This window comes from Rhineura floridana, chromosome 6, assembly GCF_030035675.1.
Source record: "Rhineura floridana isolate rRhiFlo1 chromosome 6, rRhiFlo1.hap2, whole genome shotgun sequence".
Lineage (NCBI taxonomy): Eukaryota > Metazoa > Chordata > Lepidosauria > Squamata > Rhineuridae > Rhineura > Rhineura floridana.
In genome coordinates, this window is record NC_084485.1 from 4433271 (window position 1) to 4456724 (window position 23454).

Below are 23454 nucleotides of genomic sequence, written 5' to 3' on the forward strand. Positions count from 1 at the left end.
TACACATTCCCCACTGCATCACAATGCTTAGTACTAATAACAAGAACTCACTGAACATTAGGGTCTTATGATCCTTTTTTCCTTCCATCCAAGATCTTCAAAGGCAGGAATATATTCTTATCAGAAAAGTAGAAGTCCAAATGTTTCTGTGAGCTTCAGAACTGCCAAAAACTTTGGTTGTCATTCTCCCTGTCTCCCTTCAAGTCCTCTAGCAGATATAATTTGTCCGAAGAAGCCTGAGAGTCTCTTGCTGTTTCCAACTAATGCCTGGAATTCCCTAAGGCTCAGAATAAAGCAACAGGTAGTCACTTTGAACAAGCAGCAGGGAAAGTCAGAAACAGCAAAGATACTCTCACTGGTGCTTCTGCAAAAAACAGTATGAAGTAAGAGACTAGAACACTCTGTCCCTGTCGCTAAAGTTCTTCACACATCAACAGACTTGAGAGGGAGGGCCACCATCTCTTGTGCTTGACACAAAATGAGACCCCCTCTCCCTGTGAGTTCTCTGCAATGGACAGATCACACATGAAAGAAGGTATCTCACTTTACATTGGGGAGCAGTTTCCAGAATTAAGTTTACAGTTGCCACTGCCATTTTTGTAGACCCGTATGGATAGAAAAAATATCACCATGTGAATATTCCTACACTAAATACTAAACTAGAACAGAACTAAACAAGTCCACACTCCTTTACTAGTCAAGGAAGCACACAGAGTTCAGAAACAAAACCACCAGCTAAAAATAAAAAATTTCAATCCTCAGTCAATAGTATGCAAAAGACAGTTATCCAGACTACAGCTGCATACAATTTGTATAACTCTACAGCTTTTTTTTTACGTGGAAGAGAAACATAACTTCCTGAACCCAGCCTCTGAAAGTACCAGTAAAAGAAGACAGCTGCATGATCCAGCCTGCAAAAAGCTGAGCATGACATATGCAATGTCAGTGTTCCTCTCCAATTTGAAGTAGGGGAGGGAAGTGGAAAGGTATCATACACCCAGCTGCGGAATTCATCCCCAAACAGGTATAATCATGCTCTAGTTCTCCATATCCCCCTCATATCTTTCTTTCTCAATACTACTACTACTACTACTAGTAGTAGTAGTAGTAGTAGTAGTAGTAGTAGTAGTAGTAGTAGTAGTAATGTAGAGAAGCATAAGGCTTTATGAATTTTAAAGAACCAAAAGTGAAGACAAAAGAAAAGAAAAAAAGGCCATGTCTGTTTCAGATTTCAAAATTTGAATGCCAGGGAGAAGTATTTTGCAACTGTAACAACCAAGTAAATTCCAAAAACATTCTTCAGAATACAAAACAGTCTCAGGCCCATCATGTGCAATGAGGCTTACGGCCATGTAGGTGTCCACACAGCTGCAGCTTAAGAGCGCTCATACTGTATCTAGTCAAGTCAGTATAATATTGAAGTCATCAAGAAGATGGCTCTGCTCAGAGGTGAAATGTTACTAGTCTATCTACTCCACAAAATTAATTCCTCAAGTCTCTGAGAAAGCAAGCCAGAAATTCTGCCCATACCTGGAGGGGAGATATTTTAGAATAGATACTGAGACATCTAATCAACACCTACTAAGTGTCGGCAGCTTTTTCAGGGAGAACGCCTACTTCTCCCCACCACAAATCGAAACACGTGCATTCGCCTCCAAGGGCCTACACTCATCGCTCTCTGTCATTAATATCAATCTTTGTATCTCCCTCATGCCTGCCTGATACTATGAACAAAAAAACGGAACTGAAGAGTCACTTTCTTGTGGAAAATAACTCCTGTGAGCCTTGAAAACCCCATGAAAAATCTATTCATGTGTCAAAGAGGACAGGCAGCTTCCTCCATGTTTAAGTTACTTCCTTATAAAAGGAGGACAGTAAAAATTACCTCCACTAACCATAATATATGAACCTGCTATCATGGAGAACGATGGTCTCGGGGAAGGAGAGCATCCAGCTGAGGAAGAGGGAAACGATCCCTTAGAAGGGACCCATTCCTTGGGGGATGAGCAGCTATCCTCTCGTGCCGAGGATATATCTCCAGGGGGTGGAGGGATCCTTGTAGTGGGTGATTCGATCATTAGGAACACAGACAGTGGGGTGTGTGATGGGCGTGTGGACCGCAAGGTGTTTTGCCTGCCTGGTGCGAAGGTTGCGGATATCGCCCGTTGTTTAGATAGTTTGGTAGACAGTGCTGGGAAGGAGTCAGTGGTCGTGGTGCACGTTGGCACCAACGACATGGGGAAATGCAGCCGTGAGGTCCTGGAAGCAAAATTTAGGTTGCTAGGTAGGATGCTGAAAGCCAGGACCTCCAAGGTGGCTTTCTCTGAAATGCTACCGGTTCCACGCGCAGGACCAGCCAGACAGGCCCAGCTTCGCAGTCTCAATGCGTGGATGAGACAATGGTGTCGGGTGGAAGGGTTTGGATTTGTTAGGCACTGGGGAACATTTTGGGACAAGCCGGGCCTGTACAAAAGGGACGGGCTCCACTTGAACCAGAATGGAACCAGACTGCTGGCACTTAAAATTAAAAAGGTAGCAGAGCAGCTTTTAAACTGACTGAGGGGGGAAACCCGACAGGAGCTGAGAAAGGTCCGGTTCGGAATAAACCTCCCCCCTGGGATAAAAACCAAAGAAATGATGAAATTTTAAAAGGGGTAGGCCTAGAAGTAGGCATTGTGAGAGCAGGGGCACAGCATATAAATTCAGAAGAGCAAAATTACCACAGGCCTAACCACAAGTGCCAAAGACACTTGAAGAGAGACACTGCTTACAAGTGCCTGTACGCTAATGCTAGGAGCCTCCGAACCAAGATGGGAGAACTGGAGTGCTTGGTCTTAGAGAAGAGCATTGATAGAGCGAGCATAACCGAGACCTGGTGGAATGGAGAAAACCACTGGGATACGGTTATCCCTGGATATAAACTATATCGGAAGGACAGGGAAGGACGTATTGGTGGCGGAGTCGCTCTATACGTGAAAGAAGGCATTGAATCCAGCAAGCTCGAAACCCCAAAAGAGGCAGACTCCTCCACAGAATCGTTGTGGGTGGTGATACCGTGCCCCAGGAGGGACTTAATACTGGGAACGATCTATCGTCCCCCTGATCAAAATGCTCAGGGAGACCTTGAGATGAGATATGAAATTGAGGAAGCATCCAAACTAGGAAATGTGGTAGTAATGGGTGACTTCAACTACCCGGACATAGACTGGCTGCATATGTGTTCCAGTCATGACAAAGAAGCAAAGTTTCTAGATATTCTAAATGACTATTCCCTAGACCAGTTGGTCATGGAACCGACCAGAGGGACGGCAACCCTGGACTTAATCCTCAGTGGGGACCGGGACCTGGTGCGAGATGTAAGTGTTGTTGAACCGATTGGGAGCAGTGACCACAGTGCTATTAAATTAAACATACATGTAACTGGCCAATTGCCAAGAAAATCCAACACGGTCACATTTGACTTCAAAAGAGGAAACTTCACAAAAATGAGGGGATTGGTAAAAAGAAAGCTGAAAAACAAAGTCCAGAGGGTCACATCACTCGAAAATGCTTGGAAGTTGTTTAAAAACACTATATTAGAAGCTCAACTGGAGTGCATACCGCAGATCAGAAAAGGGACCGCCAGGGCCAAGAAGATGCCAGCATGGTTAACGAGCAAAGTCAAGGAAGCTCTTAGAGGCAAAAAGTCTTCCTTCAGAAAATGGAAGTCTTGCCTGAATGAAGAAAATAAAAAAAGAACACAAACTCTGGCAAAAGAAATGCAAGAAGACAATAAGGGTTGCGAAAAAAGAATTTGAGGAGCACATTGCTAAGAACATAAAAACCAACAACAAAAAATTCTATAAATACATTCAAAGCAGGAGACCATCTAGGGAGACAATTGGACCCTTGGATGATAAGGGAGTCAAAGGTGTACTAAAGAACGATAAGGAGATTGCAGAGAAGCTAAATAAATTATTTGCATCTGTCTTCACAGTGGAAGATATAGGGCAGATCCCTGAACCTGAACTAACATTTGCAGGAAGGGATTCTGAGGAACTAAGACAAATAGTGGTAACGAGAGAGGAAGTTCTAAGCTTAATGGACAATATAAAAACTGACAAATCACCGGGCCCAGATGGCATCCACCCGAGAGTTCTCAAAGAACTCAAAGGTGAAATTGCTGATCTGCTAACTAAAATATGTAACTTGTCCCTTGGGTCCTCCTCCATGCCTGAGGACTGGAAAGTGGCAAATGTAACGCCAATCTTCAAAAAGGGATCCAGAGGGGATCCCGGAAATTACAGGCCAGTTAGCTTAACTTCTGTCCCTGGAAAACTGGTAGAAAATATTATTAAAGCTAGATTAACTAAGCACATAGAAGAACAAGCCTTGCTGAAGCAGAGCCAGCATGGCTTCTGCAAGGGAAAGTCCTGTCTCAGTAACCTATTAGAATTCTTTGAGAGTGTCAACAAGCATATAGATAGAGGTGATCCAGTGGACATAGTGTACTTAGACTTTCAAAAAGCGTTTGACAAGGTACCTCACCAAAGGCTTCTGAGGAAGCTTAGCAGTCATGGAATAAGAGGAGAGGTCCTCTTGTGGATAAGGAATTGGTTAAGAAGCAGAAAGCAGAGAGTAGGAATAAACGGACAGTTCTCCCAATGGAGGGCTGTAGAAAGTGGAGTCCCTCAAGGATCGGTATTGGGACCTGTACTTTTCAACTTGTTCATTAATGACCTAGAATTAGGAGTGAGCAGTGAAGTGGCCAAGTTTGCTGACGACACTAAATTGTTCAGGGTTGTTAAAACAAAAAGGGATTGCGAAGAGCTCCAAAAAGACCTCTCCAAACTGAGTGAATGGGCAGAAAAATGGCAAATGCAATTCAATATAAACAAGTGTAAAATTATGCATATTGGAGCAAACAATCTTAATTTCACATATACGCTCATGGGGTCTGAACTGGCGGTGACCGACCAGGAGAGAGACCTCGGGGTTGTAGTGGACAGCACGATGAAAATGTCGACCCAGTGTGCGGCAGCTGTGAAAAAGGCAAATTCCATGCTAGCAATAATTAGGAAAGGTATTGAAAATAAAACAGCCGATATCATCATGCCGTTGTATAAATCTATGGTGCGGCCGCATTTGGAATACTGTGTACAGTTCTGGTCGCCTCATCTCAAAAAGGATATTCTAGAGTTGGAAAAGGTTCAGAAGAGGGCAACCAGAATGATCAAGGGGATGGAGCGACTCCCTTACGAGGAAAGGTTGCAGCATTTGGGGCTTTTTAGTTTAGAGAAAAGGCGGGTCAGAGGAGACATGATAGAAGTGTATAAAATTATGCATGGCATTGAGAAAGTGGATAGAGAAAAGTTCTTCTCCCTCTCTCATAATACTAGAACTCGTGGACATTCAAAGAAGCTGAATGTTGGAAGATTCAGGACAGACAAAAGTACTTCTTTACTCAGCGCATAGTTAAACTATGGAATTTGCTCCCACAAGATGCAGTAATGGCCACCAGCTTGGATGGCTTTAAAAGAAGATTAGACAAATTCATGGAGGACAGGGCTATCAATGGCTACTAGCCATGATGGCTGTGCTCTGCCACCCTAGTCAGAGGCAGCATGCTTCTGAAAACCAGTTGCCGGAAGCCTCAGGAGGGGAGAGTGTTCTTGCACTCGGGTCCTGCTTGCGGGCTTCCGCCAGGCACCTGGTTGGCCACTGTGAGAACAGGATGCTGGACTAGATGGGCCACTGGCCTGATCCAGCAGGCTCTTCTTATGTTCTTATGTTAACCAAGTAGTCTATTTTAATATCAGGCTTATGACAGAAGACAGCAAGAGAAAATTTCAACTATTCTCACAGTATTTCTTCTCATAATGGGGGAAAGTGCAATCTGGCTGCAGTAAGGACGAGTCCCAGCTTCCACCCAGACATAGTATCCTGCTGCATTAACACAGGGACATTACATAAGAATGACCCAATGCTCATGTGGCCTATTCTTTCATTTTCATCCCCACCATCTATGAAACAAAATTAGAACCCTCTTTGCTTCAGCCAATGGGAGGACATCCTGAGCAGGAGAGACAATCCCTACATGGCATCTGCTGCCTCAGAAGTTACACCAACCTCTCATTGGGACAGGAGCTGGGAATCCTATATGGGAATGACAGCAGCATAGAAAATTCCTTTTCCTTTGCTGGGAGGTTTAAAACGAGGAAACAGATGTATCCTGGTCAGTCTGAAGATGTGAACCTGTGTGTACACACACTGTCACAGGCCTGTTCTAGTAAAAAAAAGTTATCGATCAGCTCTAAGGGATTCCTCAGTTATGCCTCCATTCTCCAATTTTGCAGAGGAGAAACTTCTCTCTTTACCACATATTGTGGGAGAGGATCTAGCAACTTTTAGAAAATACTTCTCCTCACCGTGAAGTGCTCCTGCCCATAGAGAGCTAGATGAACATGGTAATGGAACTCTAGCTCCTCTTTCAATCACTTATATACCATAGTGGCCTGAGAAAGTAAGAAATAACATCCATCTTTGGAAACACCAAGCACTCTTTCATTTTGTTCTGCCCAGCAAGCCAATATATAATGTTTTAATTTGTTTTAAAGTGCTTTTTGTTTGCTGCCCTAGACTCCTTCTGGGAGGAAGGGTGGGGTATAAATTTAATAAATAAAAACAGAATGTACTAACTGTGTGGTGTGCCTCCATATTATGGTGCAAAAAGTCCCAACCATCCCTGTTTGGAATATGCGTCCCTTTCCATTCTCTCAATGCACTCTTTGTCTATTCCCATAAGAACATACAGGAAAGCAATGTGTTCTTTGCAACAGATATCTCACATGCTTATGCCAACATGAAGTTAAACAGTGGATTACTCTTCACTCACAGAGAAAAAAATATTTATTAGAAAAACGGAGGTAGCTGGCTCTCAGTTTGGACATTCATTTTCACACTCTGAACCTCTCTCTTCAGATAACTTCCTTCTACCACATCCTCCTTGGCTCTGGTGTGGAAAAAACTGTACAGCCATATCCTAAGCTGTAGACAATTTCTGTATAACTGATTTCAAGTCCTACGAAGTAAGTATAAATGGGAAAGTTCTCAAATTACTTTCACCCTGAGGTACTGCTCTGTGGAGAAGGAATAAACTACAGGTCTTGGCTGCACTAAGGAATTTCTCAATACACAAAATGGAATTCCAGACTAATGCCTCATTATTTCCTGAAAGCTTTCTCTCTTCCCACTATAGGGTCCTTCTTAGAAAGCTGGTGTACTGTAGCGGCTAAGAGACCAAGCTACAAAAAAACAAGTTCCAGGTTTGAATCTCACATCTGCACTGAACTTTCAAGATGGCCTCAACCAAGCATGTCTCTCTCAGCCTCAGTACTACCTTATAGGTCTGCTGCAAGAATTACAACATGATAAGATATTTGAATATTTTGAACACTCAAAAGCATCATTAATATGTTAAGAATATTATTGTAAAAACAATCAAAGAGTCTTGTGGCACCTTAAAGGCAAACAATTTTATTACAGCATATGCTTTTGTGGATTCAAGTCCACTTCATCAAGTATCCACAAAAAGCTTATGTCATAATAAATTTGGCTTTAAGGTGCCACTTGTTTTTGCTGCAAGAGGCTAAGGCTGCAATCCTAACCCAACTTTACCTGCAAGTAAGCCCCGCTGAATTCAAGAGGGCTTACTTCTGAGTAGACATGGTTAGGATTATGCTTTAATACAACTACTCCTCTGGGTATTATTATTATATTTCTCCCTATTCTGTGGATAGTGAAACGACTACTTGTTCAAAGAAGCAGTCTTTATTGTGGAAGAACTAGTGCATCATTAGCACAGCCTCCATGGGAGATGGAGGCCCAGAAGTTACTTTTTTGAACTACAGCTCCCATCAGCCCCAGCCAGCACGGCCACTGGATTGGGCTGATGGGAGCTGTAGTTCAAAAAAGTAACTTTTCCAAGCTCTGCTCCTTGGAAAGCTGATGTACTGCAGAAGCTGCGAGACTGAGCAACAACTAAGCAAGTCCCTGGCTCACAGAAATGTGATGCTAGCATCTCTGAGATGTGACTACACTTGGAATATTGTATACAGCAATGGTCATCTCACCTTAAAAAGGATATTGTGTAGCTGGAAAAGGTTCAGAAAAGGGCAATGAAAATGATCAGGAGTCTGGAGCAACTCCTTTAGGATGAAAGGTTACAACTTTGCAGGCTTTTTAGTTGAGACAAAAAGCAAGTAAAGCGAGACATGACAGAAGTGCATAAAATGATGCACAGTGTGGAGAAAGCGGATAGAGAAATGTTTTGCTCCTTCTCTCATCACACTACAACTGATGGATACCCAATGAAGCTGAATGTTGGAGGATTCAAGACAAATAAAATAAATTATTTCTTCACACAGCATAGTTAAATAAGATGTAGCGATGGCCACCAACTTGGATAGCTTTAAAAGATAATTAGCCATTCATGGCAAATAAGGCTATCAATGCCTACTACCCATGATGGCTATGTTCCACCTCCATGCTCTGAGGTGCTATGCCTTTGACTACCAGTTGCTAGCAATCAAAGCGGGGGGGGGGGAGATGCTCTTGTGCTCAGGTCCTGCTTGTTGGCTTCCTATAGGCAGCTGGTTGACCACTGTGAGAACAGATAGGTCTTTGGCCTGATCCAGCAGCCAGGCTCTTCTTATGTTCTTATAAGTGAAGCTCTGTATCAGAGGTGGGGGATCTTGTGGCCTTCCAGATGTTGTCAGGCTTCAGCTCCCATGAGCCCCAGCCAGCATGGTAAATGGCCTCAGATGATGGGCGTGGTAGTCCAGCATCATCTGGAGGGGCACAGGTTTTCCCACTCCTCTATATAGTCTCTTCAGGGCCTAAAAGTCTGACATTAGCTGGCCCCCAAATGTCTGAGCCTAGAAATTCCAAGTTTTATCCTTGCCCCATCGCCTTACCCTCACTTCCAGGCTCATCCCGGTGGGAGCACGTCTGTGACTCCCCACATAAGCCACCTGGGGTTGTTTTATGGGGAGTTGTGTTCGCACAGGTCCTCCCCATTTTCCACCTAGGAGGGCCTTTACTAAGACCCCTTTACATTAACTGACAAAAACTGGTTTCTATGCCGGAAGCACCTCCTTCCTCCCTATCTGTCCCCTCCCGCGCAGCTGCTCCGCACTATAGGAGCTGATGCAGGGAGGAAAGGGGCAGACCCTACCGCACTTACCTACCCTCTTAACATGGGCTCATTTATTTATCACTGTATTTGTATACCGACATTTCATTAAAATAAATTCATAGCGATTCACAACAAATAAAAAAACCGTCATACAGTAAAAACCATTAAAAAAACAAAGGTCAATGAAAACAAAGCCCACTTATTGATAAGGAAGGGCCAGCATCCCCCACCCCCACCCCCACATACATGAGGGGCTTTCCAGTCAACTCCACCCCCCTCACCAGGCGGGCGGCCTCAGCCCACGTGCGCTCCTTCTTCCTCCTTTGCTTCATCTCCTTCATCTTCCTCTGAGAAGAAAACAAGCTCGGCGGTGACGGCAGCTACGGGTGGGGGAGGGGCGGTCACGGCACGGAGGCGCGCGCGGAGGAGGGCGGGCGGAGAAGGCAGGGCGGGCGCGCGCGGCCGACCGTTACTCAGGCGCGGTTGCGTTGGGGGAGGGGCGGGCGCGCACACTAGCGAGGAGGCTGAGGCGAATCGGGGGGGGAGGAGGAGGCAAAGTAAGAGGGGGAGGGGAAGAGAGAGAGGCGAGACCGAAAAGGCCGCGCGCGCTAACGGATGCTACTGCGGCGGCAGCAGCAGCAGCGGCGGCGGCTCAGTCCCGACATAACAACGGAGGGGAGAGGTCAAAGGTCTTCGAAAGGGTGGGCGGGAAAGGAAAAAGGAGGAGAAGGGGGGCCGGCCGGATGGACAGAGCTAGAGAAGAGGTAGTGACGGAGGCACTCTAGGTCTGAACGGTGGCCGCGGAGGGACAGGCCTCTCAGAACCTGACAGCCCAGAGGCGCGGCGGGGGAGGGGACGGAGGGGGAAAGGGCTCGCTCGGAGAGGTGCGAAGGGAAAACAAACCGCTGAGGATGACGGGAGCTGTAGTCCCCTTAGGAGGGGGAACAAATGGGCGGGAAACGCTCCGAGCCTGTGTGTGTGTGTGTGTGTGGAGGGAGACGGGCAAGAGCCGGGCGTGTGAGGCGAGGGCTGGAGCTACGCGTCCCAGAATGCGCCGGGACGGGGAAAATAACGCCTCTCCCGCCCACAGAGAGAAAGGCTCCCTCCACTCCAGCGCTTGGGGTTGCTGAGAGGCGGCTGTCGCGGTGCATGATGGGTGGCGCCGCAAAGTGAGGGCGGGAGGTAGACATCCGGGTCCTTCCGTGGCCTGTGGGGAGAGGTGGCGGCGAACGCTCGTGTGGACGCCTAAACCGGCTTAGGCCCGTTAAAAGCGGCGGAGAGCGGGAGAGGCCCACGGGCCGGCCCAACATGTCACCACAATACCGTTGTCCTAGGGGTAATCCTCTTCATCTACCCCCATACCCGCCACCCGGGCTCCCCGCGGACCGCCGGCACGCAGTGACTGGATGTGGCCGGCGCCGCTTTCTGTGCTGATGCTGCTCGGAGGGCTTTATTTTTGCGAGGGGGGCAGCGAAACTTCGGGAGAGGAAGCAGCGCGTGGTGGAGGATGAGACCCGCCACACCAGCACCCAGCCACAACCTCGTCCCTCCTCCTCTCGCCTGCTGCCGCTGTGAAATAATGCTGAGTGGCAAAGCAAAAGCCAGCCCTGCTTCCTGCGCTGGGCTAGAAGGGAGACGTAGGGCGAGTTACATTTCGGTTAAGCCCTCCGGTAGTTAATAGCCACAAAACAGTCAATTCATTTTTGCAACGGATACGAAAGAAAGTGTAATACATGTTTTAATAATTTGTATTTAAAGCAGTAAAAGAAAACATGAAAAAAGGGGGGGCAACTCAGATTCTGTCACAGCCAAAATTATTTGTTCAAAAGCAGTAGCATTGAAGAGCCTGTTCCCTGATCTGGGCCTTTGCAAGAAAATCATGTATTTGGCACCACTGAATAACACTACTGAATAGATTGTTTTAAAAAACATTTTACTGATTTTATCTGTTGCACTGATAATTATTTTATGTATGCTTGATTTGTTGATTATATGATTTTAGTTGTTTTATCAGTAACTATTATGTACACTACTTAGTTTTGCAATTAAATGGTTTACAGATTTTTCCAGATAAAGTAAATACCTGTAATTGCCCCTCATATAGGCAAATGACTTCCTTTGGGGAAGGCATGTGCTACACTTGAGGGCAATCTCATGGCAGCAGGGGTGGGGGGAAGCTTGTCCATACGCAGCCAGGGCAGAAACCTACATAGAATTGAGGAATATGCCTCCTCATCTTCTTGAGCCCTCTCAGGGTTATCACAGTCAGAGGGATCTTGGTGGTCATCTAGTTCAATCTAAAGTCCAGGATGCAACTTCTGCATCCCTGGCAAATGCCCATGCAGACTTTTCTTAAAATACTCACAGTAAAAGCGGTTGTGGGAAAGAGAAAATGTTTGACACTTTGACCACTTCATCAAAATAGGTCCAGGAACTAGGATTGCAAAGGCAGAAAGAGGCAATACAGAGCGTCACCTCTTCTTTTGCCTAACCCCAAACAGTGAGCTTGGTGGAAGAAGGATGGAGGTGAGTGTGAAAAGCGGGCCAGGCCCTGCTCAGTCTGAGATCATGGCCGCAATAACATGGGAAGTGAGGAAGCAGAGGAGAGGGGCAGGAAAAGATTTGGAATTGTTCATTCTATACCTCTTTCCTTAAAGCCTGACAGGACTTTAGCATGCATTTGTCATGCTAGTTAAAAGCCAAGTGGAAAATGGATCAACAGGAACTCAACCAGTATGCCATCAAGGGCTTAAGAGACGCCAAGAGTTAGGATTTTACTAGTTTTCTGTGTCTCCCATCAATGTATAAACACCTTTTTCAAAAGAAAGAAAAGCTGTGAATGTGAAACATCATCTGTAAAGTTGTAACTAAGAACAAAGGGGAAGGGAAGGAAGAGGCTTTATTATTATTTTACATACAATAAGTCCAATTGATTTTATTACACGTTTTCAGGAGCACTTTTACATTCCTAGACAAGAGAGATGATAACAGATACAAGCTGCAAAAATCTATGGACAGAAAAGAACTATTGACAAGGTTGTCCCAAAGCCTGGGAAATCTCTCAGAAGATAGTTGGGCCCAACGTGTTCATTCTGCTGGGTATAGCTCCAGTGAGAGACCCATAGAAATGAATGGGAGGGCTGTGCACTACTGTACTCCTGCACTGCTATTCATTTCAAGGGGGATCGTGCAGAAGTCATACCCAGTGGATTGGACTTGTGGTGTCAAATCAGGACAGACAAATCAACACCACCCCAACCTTCTGGAGCTGCTCATCAACGTATAGTTCAAAGGTGCTGAGCACCTACCCAGCTGACCAGCATTATGCAAGCATAGGATCACAGCTCTTGCATTAGCTTTGTTTGTCTGCTCTGGAAGGACAGCACTGAGATTTGTGGCTTCCTTTGAAGCCACAGTTAAATTGTCAGATATCACAGACAGGAGACAAATTTGCATTGATTTATTTAGTGATTTTCTGAATCTTAGTGATCGAGTCTACAGATTACTGGAGAGACTCTCCCTACAACAGCCTTCACCAACTTGGTACCCTCCAGATGTTTTGGACAACTATAAGCCCCTGCTGTGCTAGCTGGGAATTATGGAAGCTGTAGTCCAAAACATCTGGAGCGCACAAGATTGATGATGTCTGCCTCGGAATTCATCCTACCAGTTTATATGCTGGCACAAAGGGGTGTGTATCATGAGATTCTGAGCAGTATTCAAAAGTTTCACCAAAAATTCCATGATGTTCAACACATGGCAATTAAAGCAGTGTGTTTAAAACAGGTGTGGGGACCATTTGGCCTTCCAGATGTTGCTGGACTACAATTCCCATAATCCCTGGCCATGCTTGCTGGCACTGATGGGAGGTGTAGTTCAGCAACATCTGGAGGGTCAAAGGTTCCCCACATCTGTTTTAAACACACTGCTTTAATTGCCATGTGTTGAGCATCATGGAACATTTGACCCAAAGAGCTACTTTTACTGAATGAAGCTTGAGTGAAAAATCTAATCCAATTATACAGGTCAAAGGGAAGGCAAAGCCATTGCAAGTTAGCTCCTAAGGTTGTACTCATGCTTTCCTAGGCCTGAATGCAGATGTGGGTAATCTTTGGCCCTGAACTACAACTCCCATCATCCCTGGCCACTGGCCATACTTGCTGGGGCTGATGGGAGTTATAGTTCAGCAACTGGAGAGCCAAAAATTCCTCACCTTAATGACTATCTTTCACTCCAGACAAGCTAGGCCAGCCTTTCCCAACTAGTGGGCCACCAGATGATGTTAGACCACAATTCCCATCTTTCCTGACCATTGGCAATGCTGGCTGAGGCTGATGGGAGTTGTGGTCCAGCAACACCTGGTGGCCCACTAGTTGGAAAAGGCTGAGCTAGGCAAATCCAACACATCAGCATATCAGGATAATTTTGCAGGCTTGTCAGTTTAGAGGAAACTCCCTTGTCAGGAAAGAGGGGCGAAGAGTTGTGAATAAGAATATAAAACACTTAAGAGGCTATTGCCCCCCCCTTCTCTTCCATCTCCCTTGTTTCCTGGCCCAGTGGTTTCACCAAGCTAGCATGAAGAAGTCTTTAAGCATCAGTCTGCCTAGCCCATTCTTACAAAAAAGCAACTCCCAAAATATTGTTTTGTTCTCAGCACTGAATGTTTCCCCCCCCCACAGAGCCCCAATGGGATGACAGAGACCACAGATGCACAGAGATGTACCTTTGTTTAAATGACTGTATTTGGATTCACAACGACACCGCCTCAATATCCAAGCCATACAATCCTTTCCTTAAGTAACAAAGCAAAGGGGATTAAAACACCAGGGCAAAACGTGAAGATGGGAGTGGGGGGGAAGGGAAGGGAATGACAAGCTCTTTTAAGCTGTAAGAACCAAAGAAAAAGGCTCTTTGTCAAGAACAGCCCAGCTTACCACAAAAGGAAGATAATGCCGGGTCCATCCAGCCAATGCAACAAGCAAAGGCAAACACTTCCTCTCTCACCCAGAGGCCACGCTCCTCCATTCAACAGAAACAGTATTTTTGAAAAGCAGCAAACTGGCCCGGTTCCAGAAATGCACTCCATGAGTTCAAAGCAGCAGGGCCTGTTTGAGCAGCTCTAGGCCCTCCAAGTCACCAAGCCAGCAAGATGCTGCTTGGAGTGCCCTTGCTCAAGGGGTCAGAAACCATGGAGTTTGTGCACGCTGGAAAGGGTTACTCAGAGAACACTTAATAAAAGGACACAAGGCAAAAGCCATACACATGAGAATATTCCTACAACCAAGCAGGTTCTCGTACATACGTACATGCACACGCGGCAGGGTCTAGGAAGGGGGTGGGTGGGCACGTTAAAAGATTCAGAGAGGAAGCTTGTGGAAGAAGTATTCACAGTACAACAGTCAACAGTAACCGAAAAATAAAATATTAACAACTGAATTCTCAATATACATCAACTTTAAACTTACAAACCAAACTGCAAAATGATACACGGGGGTGAGGTGGGGGTGGCACTTTCTTCAGCCTTTTCACCCCGCTCAGCAGCAGCTTGCTCCCCACACATTGCTTATCAACCTGCTTTACTCTGAAAGGTGTGGAGGGAGAGAGAAATAAGAGACTCCCTCTAAAGCAGGACTGGAAGTGGTTGCACGTCCCTTTCCCCTCAAACTCTGCTCAAACATAAACCTCATCAGGGCTCAAAAGATGAAAAAATCCTGCATTTTAGACAAAATGAGGAGCAGCAATTCTGGGCTCAAGCCATCTGCTGGGAAAGCATGGCTGAGAAACGGTTTCACTTCCGTCCTTCTGCAGGGGAGAGCAGGAACAGCCTCAAGAAGTCACACAAGCCAACGCGGGCAGTGGAAGACGATGAAGCAAGAGCCACAATATGCCCCAAACAGAGATGTCTGCTGGAGCAACGCTAGAAGTTGGGACAGTGAGCGGAGGGAAGACGCGACTGTGGAGCTGGCAATGGTCGTACAGACTTACTCTTGGACAAGTTGGGTCCTGTCGGTTATGGCTGAGATCTCTAGGTGCTCTGCCTAGAACAACTCCTGCCAATCCTTGTAAACAGGTAGAAAGGATTCATTAAGTTTCTATTGCTTCTATCCAGAGGAGAGAAATCAGGTTTTCAAAGCCCTCATTTGGTCTGCATTTTAAAAAGAAATACAACTAAGGAGTTGGGGGGTGCATTTCACTATCGCCTCTTCCATGGTTTAAAGACACACACCCCACACAAAGAAACCTCCCAAAGGTGCCAGTCTTTTGACCGAAATAAAGGAAATAGATCATCTGCCACGGCTAGATAAGCAGTCCTCGGTCACTTCTCAACCTCACTAGATTTTTAGCATCATAAACCCCAGAGTGTTGGTTCCGCTGAGATGACTTTGCCCTCCATCCCATTGCCCTAAGAGCAAGTAAGCCAAGTGCAGCAAGAAGACTAAGAGGAGGAGGACTGAAGATAGCAGCATGGTGAGGTGACACCCCCCACCATGCTCCTTGTTGCTTCTAACACATACTAATGTAGCTCATGCATTTCTGATTCCCTAACTAAAGTCCCTTAGAGACCAACTGCCAGAAGGAAAGTGAACTCCATCCTGCAGGGCAGAAGTCCACCTGGAACTTGTCCTGCTGGACAAAGGTCAGCTCAGCTGCCCAGGAGGCCATCTTCTTTTGTCTCAGAAGGAATCATTTTCGGACTCCGGCTGCCAAGTCCCCTCTGAAGGTTCTTACTTGCCTCAGCTCCTGGAAGGCAAAAACGTGAGCCATGCCCTTGACGGGGCATTCGTTTTACTTGGGGACCAGCCCACGAGACTGGGGATAGAGATGAGAGCCAGAGGAGCTAGAGGAAGAGCCTCCAGATTTCCTTCCTGTTTTAGGCCTGAAAAACATAAAACCAGAAGAACGTGTGATCACAAAAGAGCAAAATGTCTAAAAACTCGTCAAGGACTTTGCTGGGGACAAACAAAGAAAGCCGCTTCACTGGTTTCTTGTGGGATAGTCTATTTTAAAAGGTGCTTATTGCTACCAAGGTTACCCACCACATGGCTTTCGGATGGATGGGGCTGTTCCATTTAAGAAAATGACAAGGTTTTCTCTTGACAGTCAAGCAGATGCTGCTTTTAGAGAAGGGGAGAGGACATGCCAAGCCTCTCCTCTTTTCTCCAAGGCTAATACATTTTGGAAAATTGTTCACCTCTGCTAAATACCACCTGCTGTACAGAAACCATTCCCAAAATTTAAGTGGTCCAGCTCTGGCAAATAAAGCCCAAACCTGACTGTCTAGGGCCTGGGCCTGCAGAACCGCATATAGTCTCCTTCCCACAGTTGGAGCTCACCTGGATTTTGACTTTTTGTTTGACGTACTCTCAAAAGTGGAGGCATCCACTTGTATCTCGTCTTCATCTTGCAGAGCAGCTTCCAAGGCTGCTTGAACTTTGGGGGCAATGGCTGGGCCCTCATAGTCCCGGGTTGTCCGGCTGGGCATATCCAGTTCCAACAATACAATGTTTTCTGCCTATGGGTTCAAAATCAACAGAGTTCAGACAGACACACTTGTAGACAAACAAGAGTAGACTGCTTTACTATTTAAATAGCATCATCAATGCACATGGTGTTTTGTGGAACATTTTATTTATTACATATATATCCTGGCTTTCCTCCAAGCAGCTCAAAGCGCTGTTCTCCCCTCTCCATTTTATCCCCACAACAAACCTACAAGACAGGTTGCGCTGACAGCTAGGCTTGTATTCAAAGCAGTGCTAAGTCCCTCGTTCCATTAATGTAAGGATTCACGCTTGTGCAATGGAACTTCCCCTCCCCCCTTAAATCTGTTCTGAGGGTTCCACCAACCCTCCAGAGCATATTTGGGGAGGGTGCGGGGTGGGGGAAAGGGACGAAGGTCTGTTGTGCAAGCATAAATCCTCGCGCTAATGGAATAAATCTGCTGGATACTGCCCAAAGTGACAAACCCAAGGTCAACCAATGATTTTCATGGCCAAGTGGGGATTTGAACCCAGGTCTCCTGGATCCTACTCCAATACTCAAATCACTACTGGCTCAATACATATCCCAAACCCTGCCCTGAGGAGTTTCCAATCTAAAATTCAAGGTGGTGGTGATGGGGCTACAGAGAGAGGTGAGGAAGAAGGATGCAGAAGTTTACATGGGAAAATACGCTTTCATTTAGGGTTACATATGCTTAGGCTGTTAGCATGCTGTTGCTGCCCTGGGCTCCTACTGGGAGAAAGGACAGGATATAAATCTAATAAATAAATAATAAAATATCATAGGGTGAATTCTGAACAGGGTTTTGAAGGAAGAAAGTGTGTGTGCATCAGATATGGCTTGTGGGAGTTCCAGACACAAGGGTCAGGAAAGGAGAAAGGCGACATTTAAGGGAGCAGGAGATCTTTGAATGGTTGTGTGTGTGTTGGGCTGCCTTCAAGTCGATCCTGACTTATGGCGACCCTATGAATGCGGTTTTCACAGTAAGCGGTATTCAGAGGGGGTTACCACTGCCTTCCTCTGAGGCTGAGAGGCAGTGACTGGCCCAAGGTCACCCAGTGAGCTTCATGGCTGTGTGGAGATTCGAACCCTGGTCTCCCAGGTCGTAGTCCAACACCTTAACCACTACACCACAATGGCTCTCAGTGAATGGTGGAGGGTAGTAAAACTGGAAGAGCAAAGCTTATGAGCAAGGATTTATCAAGACATGAGGGCTCTACTACTTATGTTGCAAATATGGATTTATTCATTAAAATATGTATCCCCCCACCATCTCGTGCCAAGTCACTTTGAAGCAACCTACAACCAAATAATAGTATCAACAACACAATTTAAACAGTAAGACAGGACCAGCAGTCAAAAATTAGTACAGGCCTGCAATAGGAAAACAATAAATCTCAGAAACTTTAAGGACCTCAAATGCCCTCTGACATAAAACGATGGTTACCTGCTGTTGCAAGAGTAGCAAGCGAGGGAGCAGCACTCCAAAACTTTGATGCCACCATGAAAAAGGCCTGCAGGGAGTCTCCTTTAATAAAATATCTGAGACCGGAACAACAACCACCACTCATAAAGCGTGTTATGAGGATGACTTGCTTTGCTGCCTGGTGAAAAGGGTGTCTAGAGTGCCCTCCTCTTCAAGAAGCAAAACATTTCTCTACTGAAATATTTCTCAGTAGTGCACATGCTTTCTTCACAGACGATCCCATATACAATCTCTGTCAACTCCAGTTAAAGGATCTCAAGATGACAGAGAAAAGCTTTTGCCTGAGACCTTGGAGAGCTGCTGCCGGTCTGAGCAGACATTACAGAGCTAAATAAACCAATGACCTGACTTGGTATAAGGAAGCTTCATATGTTTGTATCACACCTTAAGTTGGTAGGGGATTACTTTTTTTTCCTGTGACCAGCATTTTTTGTGGACCAGACTCCCATTTAGTTTCTCCTTCCTCATCTTTAACAAATACCTAAAGCCTTCTTTTACAGCAGCGCTGGGAAACCATTAAGGGGAACGGCTGTAGTTCAGTAGCAGAACATTTGCCTGCAGAAGGTCCCAGGTTCAATCCCTGGCATCTCTAGGTAGGGCTAGGAGAGACTCCTGCCTGAAACCCTGGACAACAGCTGCCAATCATAAAAATGTAAGAAGAGCCTGCTGGATTGGGCCTGTGGCCCACCTAGTCCAGCATCCTGTTCTCACAGTGGCCAACTGAATGCCCATGGAAAGGCCACAAGCAGGACCTGAGTGCAAGAGCACTTTCCCCTCCTGCAGCTTCCAGAAACTGGTTTTCAGAAGCAGACCTCCTCTGACTATAGTGGCAGAGCACAGCCACCTTGGCAACAAGGAAGAGGGCCTTCTCAGTGGTGGCCCCCAAATTATGGAATGATGTTGTTGACGAGGTGCGCCTGGCGCCAACACTGTTATCTTTTCGGTGCCAGGTCAACACTTTTCTCCCAGGCATTTTAGCATGTGTTTTTAAATTGCTTTTTTTAAAAAATGTGTTTTTTACATTTGTAATTTGTTTTTAATGTTTTTAATTGTAAACCGAAGAGAGCTTCAGCTATGGGGCAGTATATAAATGCAACAAATAAATAAATAAATAATGGCTAGGAGCCATTGACAGCCTTCTCCTCCATGAATTTGTCTAATCTTCTTCTAAAGCCATCCAGGTTGTGGCCATCCCTGCCTCTCGTGGGAGTGAGTTCCACAGTTTAGCTATATGCTGCGTGAAGAAGGACTTCATTTTGTCTGTCCTGAATCTTCCAACACTCAGCTTCATTGGACGTCCACGAGTTCTAGTATTATGAGAGGGAGAAAAAAATGTTCTCTACCCACTTTCTCCATGCCGTGCATAATTTTATACTTCTATTGTGTCGCCTCTGACTTGCCTTTTCTCTAAACTAGAAAGCCCCCAATGCTGCAACCTTTCCTCATAGGGGAGTCCCTCCATCCCCTTGGTCATTCTGGCTGCCATTTTCTGAACCTTTTCCAACTCTACAATACCCTTTCTGAGGTGAGGTGACCAGAACTCCACACGGTATTCCAAATGCAGCCGCATCACAGATTTATATCAGCAGATTTATTTTCAATTCCTTTCTTAATGATGCCTGGCATGGAATTTGCCTTTTTCACAGCTGCTGCACATTGGGTAGACAATACTGAGCTAGATGAAACAATGGTCTCATTCAGTATAAGGCAGCTTTGGATGTACCTAGGTACTAACCGTTGCCCTTTCACTGTTTCAGGTGTTTAAATATTATGCTGACTGTCATTTTGTCAGCACCATTTGTTGGTGGTCTGCGATAATAATACTGATTTTGTTAGATTATTGTTCTGAACAACGAGCTGGTCTAATAAAAAACATTGTATCTGTTCTAGGTTTCTCAAAATAATGTTCACAGACATATTAAAGAAAGAAGGAATAAATGTTTTTTGGTCGGGGAGGCAAAAGGATGTCCAAATTGGAAATACTTATTGGAAAATGCAATATGACCAAAGTATTTTGACTTCAAATGAACCATCACAGTAAGTGGAGTAGAAATCTATTTGTTCCTGAAGAAGATGATATGCTGAAACATGTTTAGCATATCGTATTTGCTAATGCATATTTCCACTTCAGCAAGAATTTGACCATTTGCTTCCTTTTTCAGCTTTCCCGCCCCCCTGGTACTGCTCCATACCTTTTCTGCTCAATAAGGATGTGTTATTTATGTATATAGAGCCATCAGTATATCTGGCACTTCACAGAGAACAAGAGGTCAGGTCCCTTTTCTTTTAAATCTTGTACCAAGCAGAGAGTTTTGTTTTAGGAACGATATCTTGCTATGCAGAGTGATGGGCGACAGGAACCATGGGAAGTCAGGTGTGCGTGCAGATATGGGAACTCGGGGATGGGGATTGGAGACAGAAAGCAGAGGATAAGAGCAGACTCTGACCAGATGAGCAGAGTGCACTGCAGGGTATGAAGGTATGTTTTCACTCTCTGGGGCTTAGGCAGAGGGGTTGAAGCTCCCCCAAAAAGCTTGGGCTCTCCTCAGCCAAAGATCTTACAAAAACATACATTATACATTTCATATATAAAACTGCCTGGAAGGGGCAGAAAGAAGCATCCAGGTCCTTCTTCCTCCAGCTCAGAAGAGGTTCTGCATTAGAGGGGGATGGCGGAGGTGTGTCTCTCTGTGCCTGCCAGGTGGCTGGAATGAAGGAAGACTGGGCCGTGGGGTGGGGGGGAGAGAAGGGGCAGTGGCAGAGAGGGGGGGAGGGAGCAGCCTTGCCCACTTTTGGCCCTGGTTCCACCCACTGTCAGTTCTGGTCTCTGGATGATTTTTCTTGTATGTCAACGGCCCCTCGTAGGGAAAAAAAAATTCCCCACCTTGGGTACACAGACATGGTCATGCCGTATGAGTTCAAAGAAACAGCCCATCTAACATGGAACACCTGACCAAAAGTTGCAAGCCAAGGAAAGGGCCTCAGGAAGTTTACCTCCTAGGCTCAGTGGCGATATTTGTCTCTCGTTATGGATGCCAAGCTTCTGGTAGGCAGACGGGAAGCCCTTTCTAAAGAAAGACACTGTACACCTGACTGGTACGGCCACCCAGCCCTCTGTGTATTGATGCAGGCCTTGGCCACTGCAACACTGTGCGGCAACAATAGTGATAAGATATGTATGCCTTGTGTGAAGTGCTTCTCCTTAAATGATATCCATTCTAGTGGATAAGCCTTATGTATTTGGGGAGAGGGCTAGCTTCTTCTGCTATTTACCCTCTGCACCATTCATGATTCATTTTATGCAGACCTGGAGTGGAAGCTTACCCTGTAGCGGGTCTCGGGACGAACTATCATGGACATCCTAGCGTGCTGGCTCAGTGGCCTCTTGTATCCCACTGCTGACACCGGCCTTCTCATCATTTGTTGAGTCCTGGTAAGGGAAAAGGACATCAAGCCCCCTTGCATGAGCCAACCCCATTAAGAACATAAGAACATAAGAAGAGCCTGCTGGATCAAGCCAGTGGCCCATCTAGTCCAGCATCCTGTTCTCACAGTGGCCAACCAGGTGCCTGGGGGAAGCCCACACGCAGGACCCGAGTGGAAGAACACTTTCCCCTCCTGAGGCTTCCGGCAACTGGTTTTCAGAAGCATGCTGCCTCTGACTAGGGTGGCACAGCACAGCCATCACGGCTAGTAGCCATTGATAGCCCTGTCCTCCATGAATTTGTCTAATCTTCTTTTAAAGCCGTCCAAGCTGGTGGCCATTACTGCGTCTTGTGGGAGCAAATTCCATAGTTTAACTATGCGCTGGGTAAAGAAGTACTTCCTTTTGTCTGTCCTGAATCTTCCAACATTCCTCCATGAGCCCATGGAGTCTCTACAACCATCCTGTCAAACCCCCCATTGCCCAACCCCATTCCATTCCCCTCACCACCCTCCCTGTTCCTCTTCACACCTGCCAGTGTACCACTCTTCGCTCCCACGCCACGTTATCATGGGTACACAAGCCCATGTCCAGCACCGTGAGAAAACTGGCAGACCAGTTCTAGCTGCTACCGTGAGACCAAGGAACACTGGATGGCTTGTAGGAGATGAGGAGAGCCAGTCCCACGATTTAACCAGCAACTCTAGGAGTAGGAACTAAGACAACCTCTCACTTCCCATTATGCCAGGGTCACTGCACCATGGTGCCCATGAAAGCCTTCATTGGCACCCCCAAACAGGAGACCCAGACTCTGAGCTTCCATTAAAAGAAAGGTCTCCAGCACTCCTAGAAAGAAAGTTATGAAGCAAACTGTGCAGGTACCCTTCTAACTGAATTCTGTGAAATGAGCCAGCCTGGCTGCTCCTGCCTTTCAGTGTTTTTAGCCAATGAGGGAAGTCAGAATTTGACTGATAAGTGAGTTGTTTGGACATCAGACAATAGGAATTCCTAGGGTCCCAAAGAGCATCTGTTTTCCCTCCCCTTTAGTGTAATTTTCTTCCTTCTGTTTTATTTTCTAGTAGTCCTTGAAATCTCCACAGTTCGCCCTTCCCTTTTCTATAGCAACCAGGATCTATCTTTCCTGCGGTGGGTTCGTCTGAGATCAGGTACTCCTTAGAAATTATTTTCTGCAAACACCACTACACAATGAGGGGTGGATGTTTTATAATTGCCCCTACCCCCAAAAGGCAAATGAGAAAATCCTGCAAAGAGGCTTAGGCATGTCTACGGCTGTGCAGGAGCTAAAGACCAGGGACTCATTAAGAATTCACTGTATAGTTAACTTACAGTACAATGGTATACATGACTATTCAGAAGTAAGTCTCTTTGTGCTTAACGGGTAATTGGGTACAGGTTGGCAGCCTAGGCTTTGGTTTAGGATTGACATCGGGGGAAAACAGGGTTCTTGTGCCTTTAACAGCTGTGCAATAGGCAGAAATTCAAAAGGTTAAGTTTTTTCTAATATGGAAATACAATTATGGGAAAAGCTTCACCGTGACTGTGCTCCAATTATGATTATACCATGACCCCCACGTCAGCCATTTTGTGTATACTACACTGCCATGGCAGTCATTTTGTGATTAGTGCCCAGAGAGTGCACTTTCTCAAAATTTGAAATGTGCTCACTGGTCCACAAAGATTGGTGACCCCTGCACTATGCAGATGAGTTAACAAGCCACCGGTGACAATTGTGTGAATGCTGAATTTTGTTAGAAACCACCAACAGCCAGAGTTCTTGGAGACCAATCCTGAGATGCATTTGTTTGAAAAAAGAAAACAAAACCACTTATGTACGGAGTAGTCAGG

The 23454-nt window shown here is 45.8% G+C and overlaps 2 protein-coding genes across 4 annotated transcripts in view; both read right to left on the bottom strand.

Moving 5' to 3' along the window:
- The window catches only part of ASXL1 (ASXL transcriptional regulator 1), a 35870-nt gene extending 25562 nt beyond the window's left edge, over positions 1 to 10308 (bottom strand). The window contains exon 1 of one of the 3 annotated variants that reach the window (XM_061630794.1): positions 9457 to 10308. In XM_061630794.1, the coding sequence (XP_061486778.1) occupies positions 9457 to 9516 (60 nt within the window). In that variant the 5' untranslated portion in view covers positions 9517 to 10308. Of the gene's footprint in view, positions 1 to 8954; positions 9085 to 9456 lie in introns of those variants that run through there. The other 2 variants (XM_061630797.1, XM_061630795.1) reach the window with 2 other exon arrangements.
- A 3591-nt stretch (positions 10309 to 13899) lies between these two features.
- The window catches only part of KIF3B (kinesin family member 3B), a 44788-nt gene continuing 35233 nt past the window's right edge, over positions 13900 to 23454 (bottom strand). The window contains exons 7-9 of the mRNA XM_061630798.1: positions 21489 to 21594; positions 16510 to 16688; positions 13900 to 16052 (exon numbers count right to left, since the gene is read on the bottom strand). Coding sequence (XP_061486782.1) covers positions 15962 to 16052; positions 16510 to 16688; positions 21489 to 21594 — 376 coding nt within the window. The 3' untranslated portion in view covers positions 13900 to 15961. The remainder of the gene's footprint in view (positions 16053 to 16509; positions 16689 to 21488; positions 21595 to 23454) is intronic.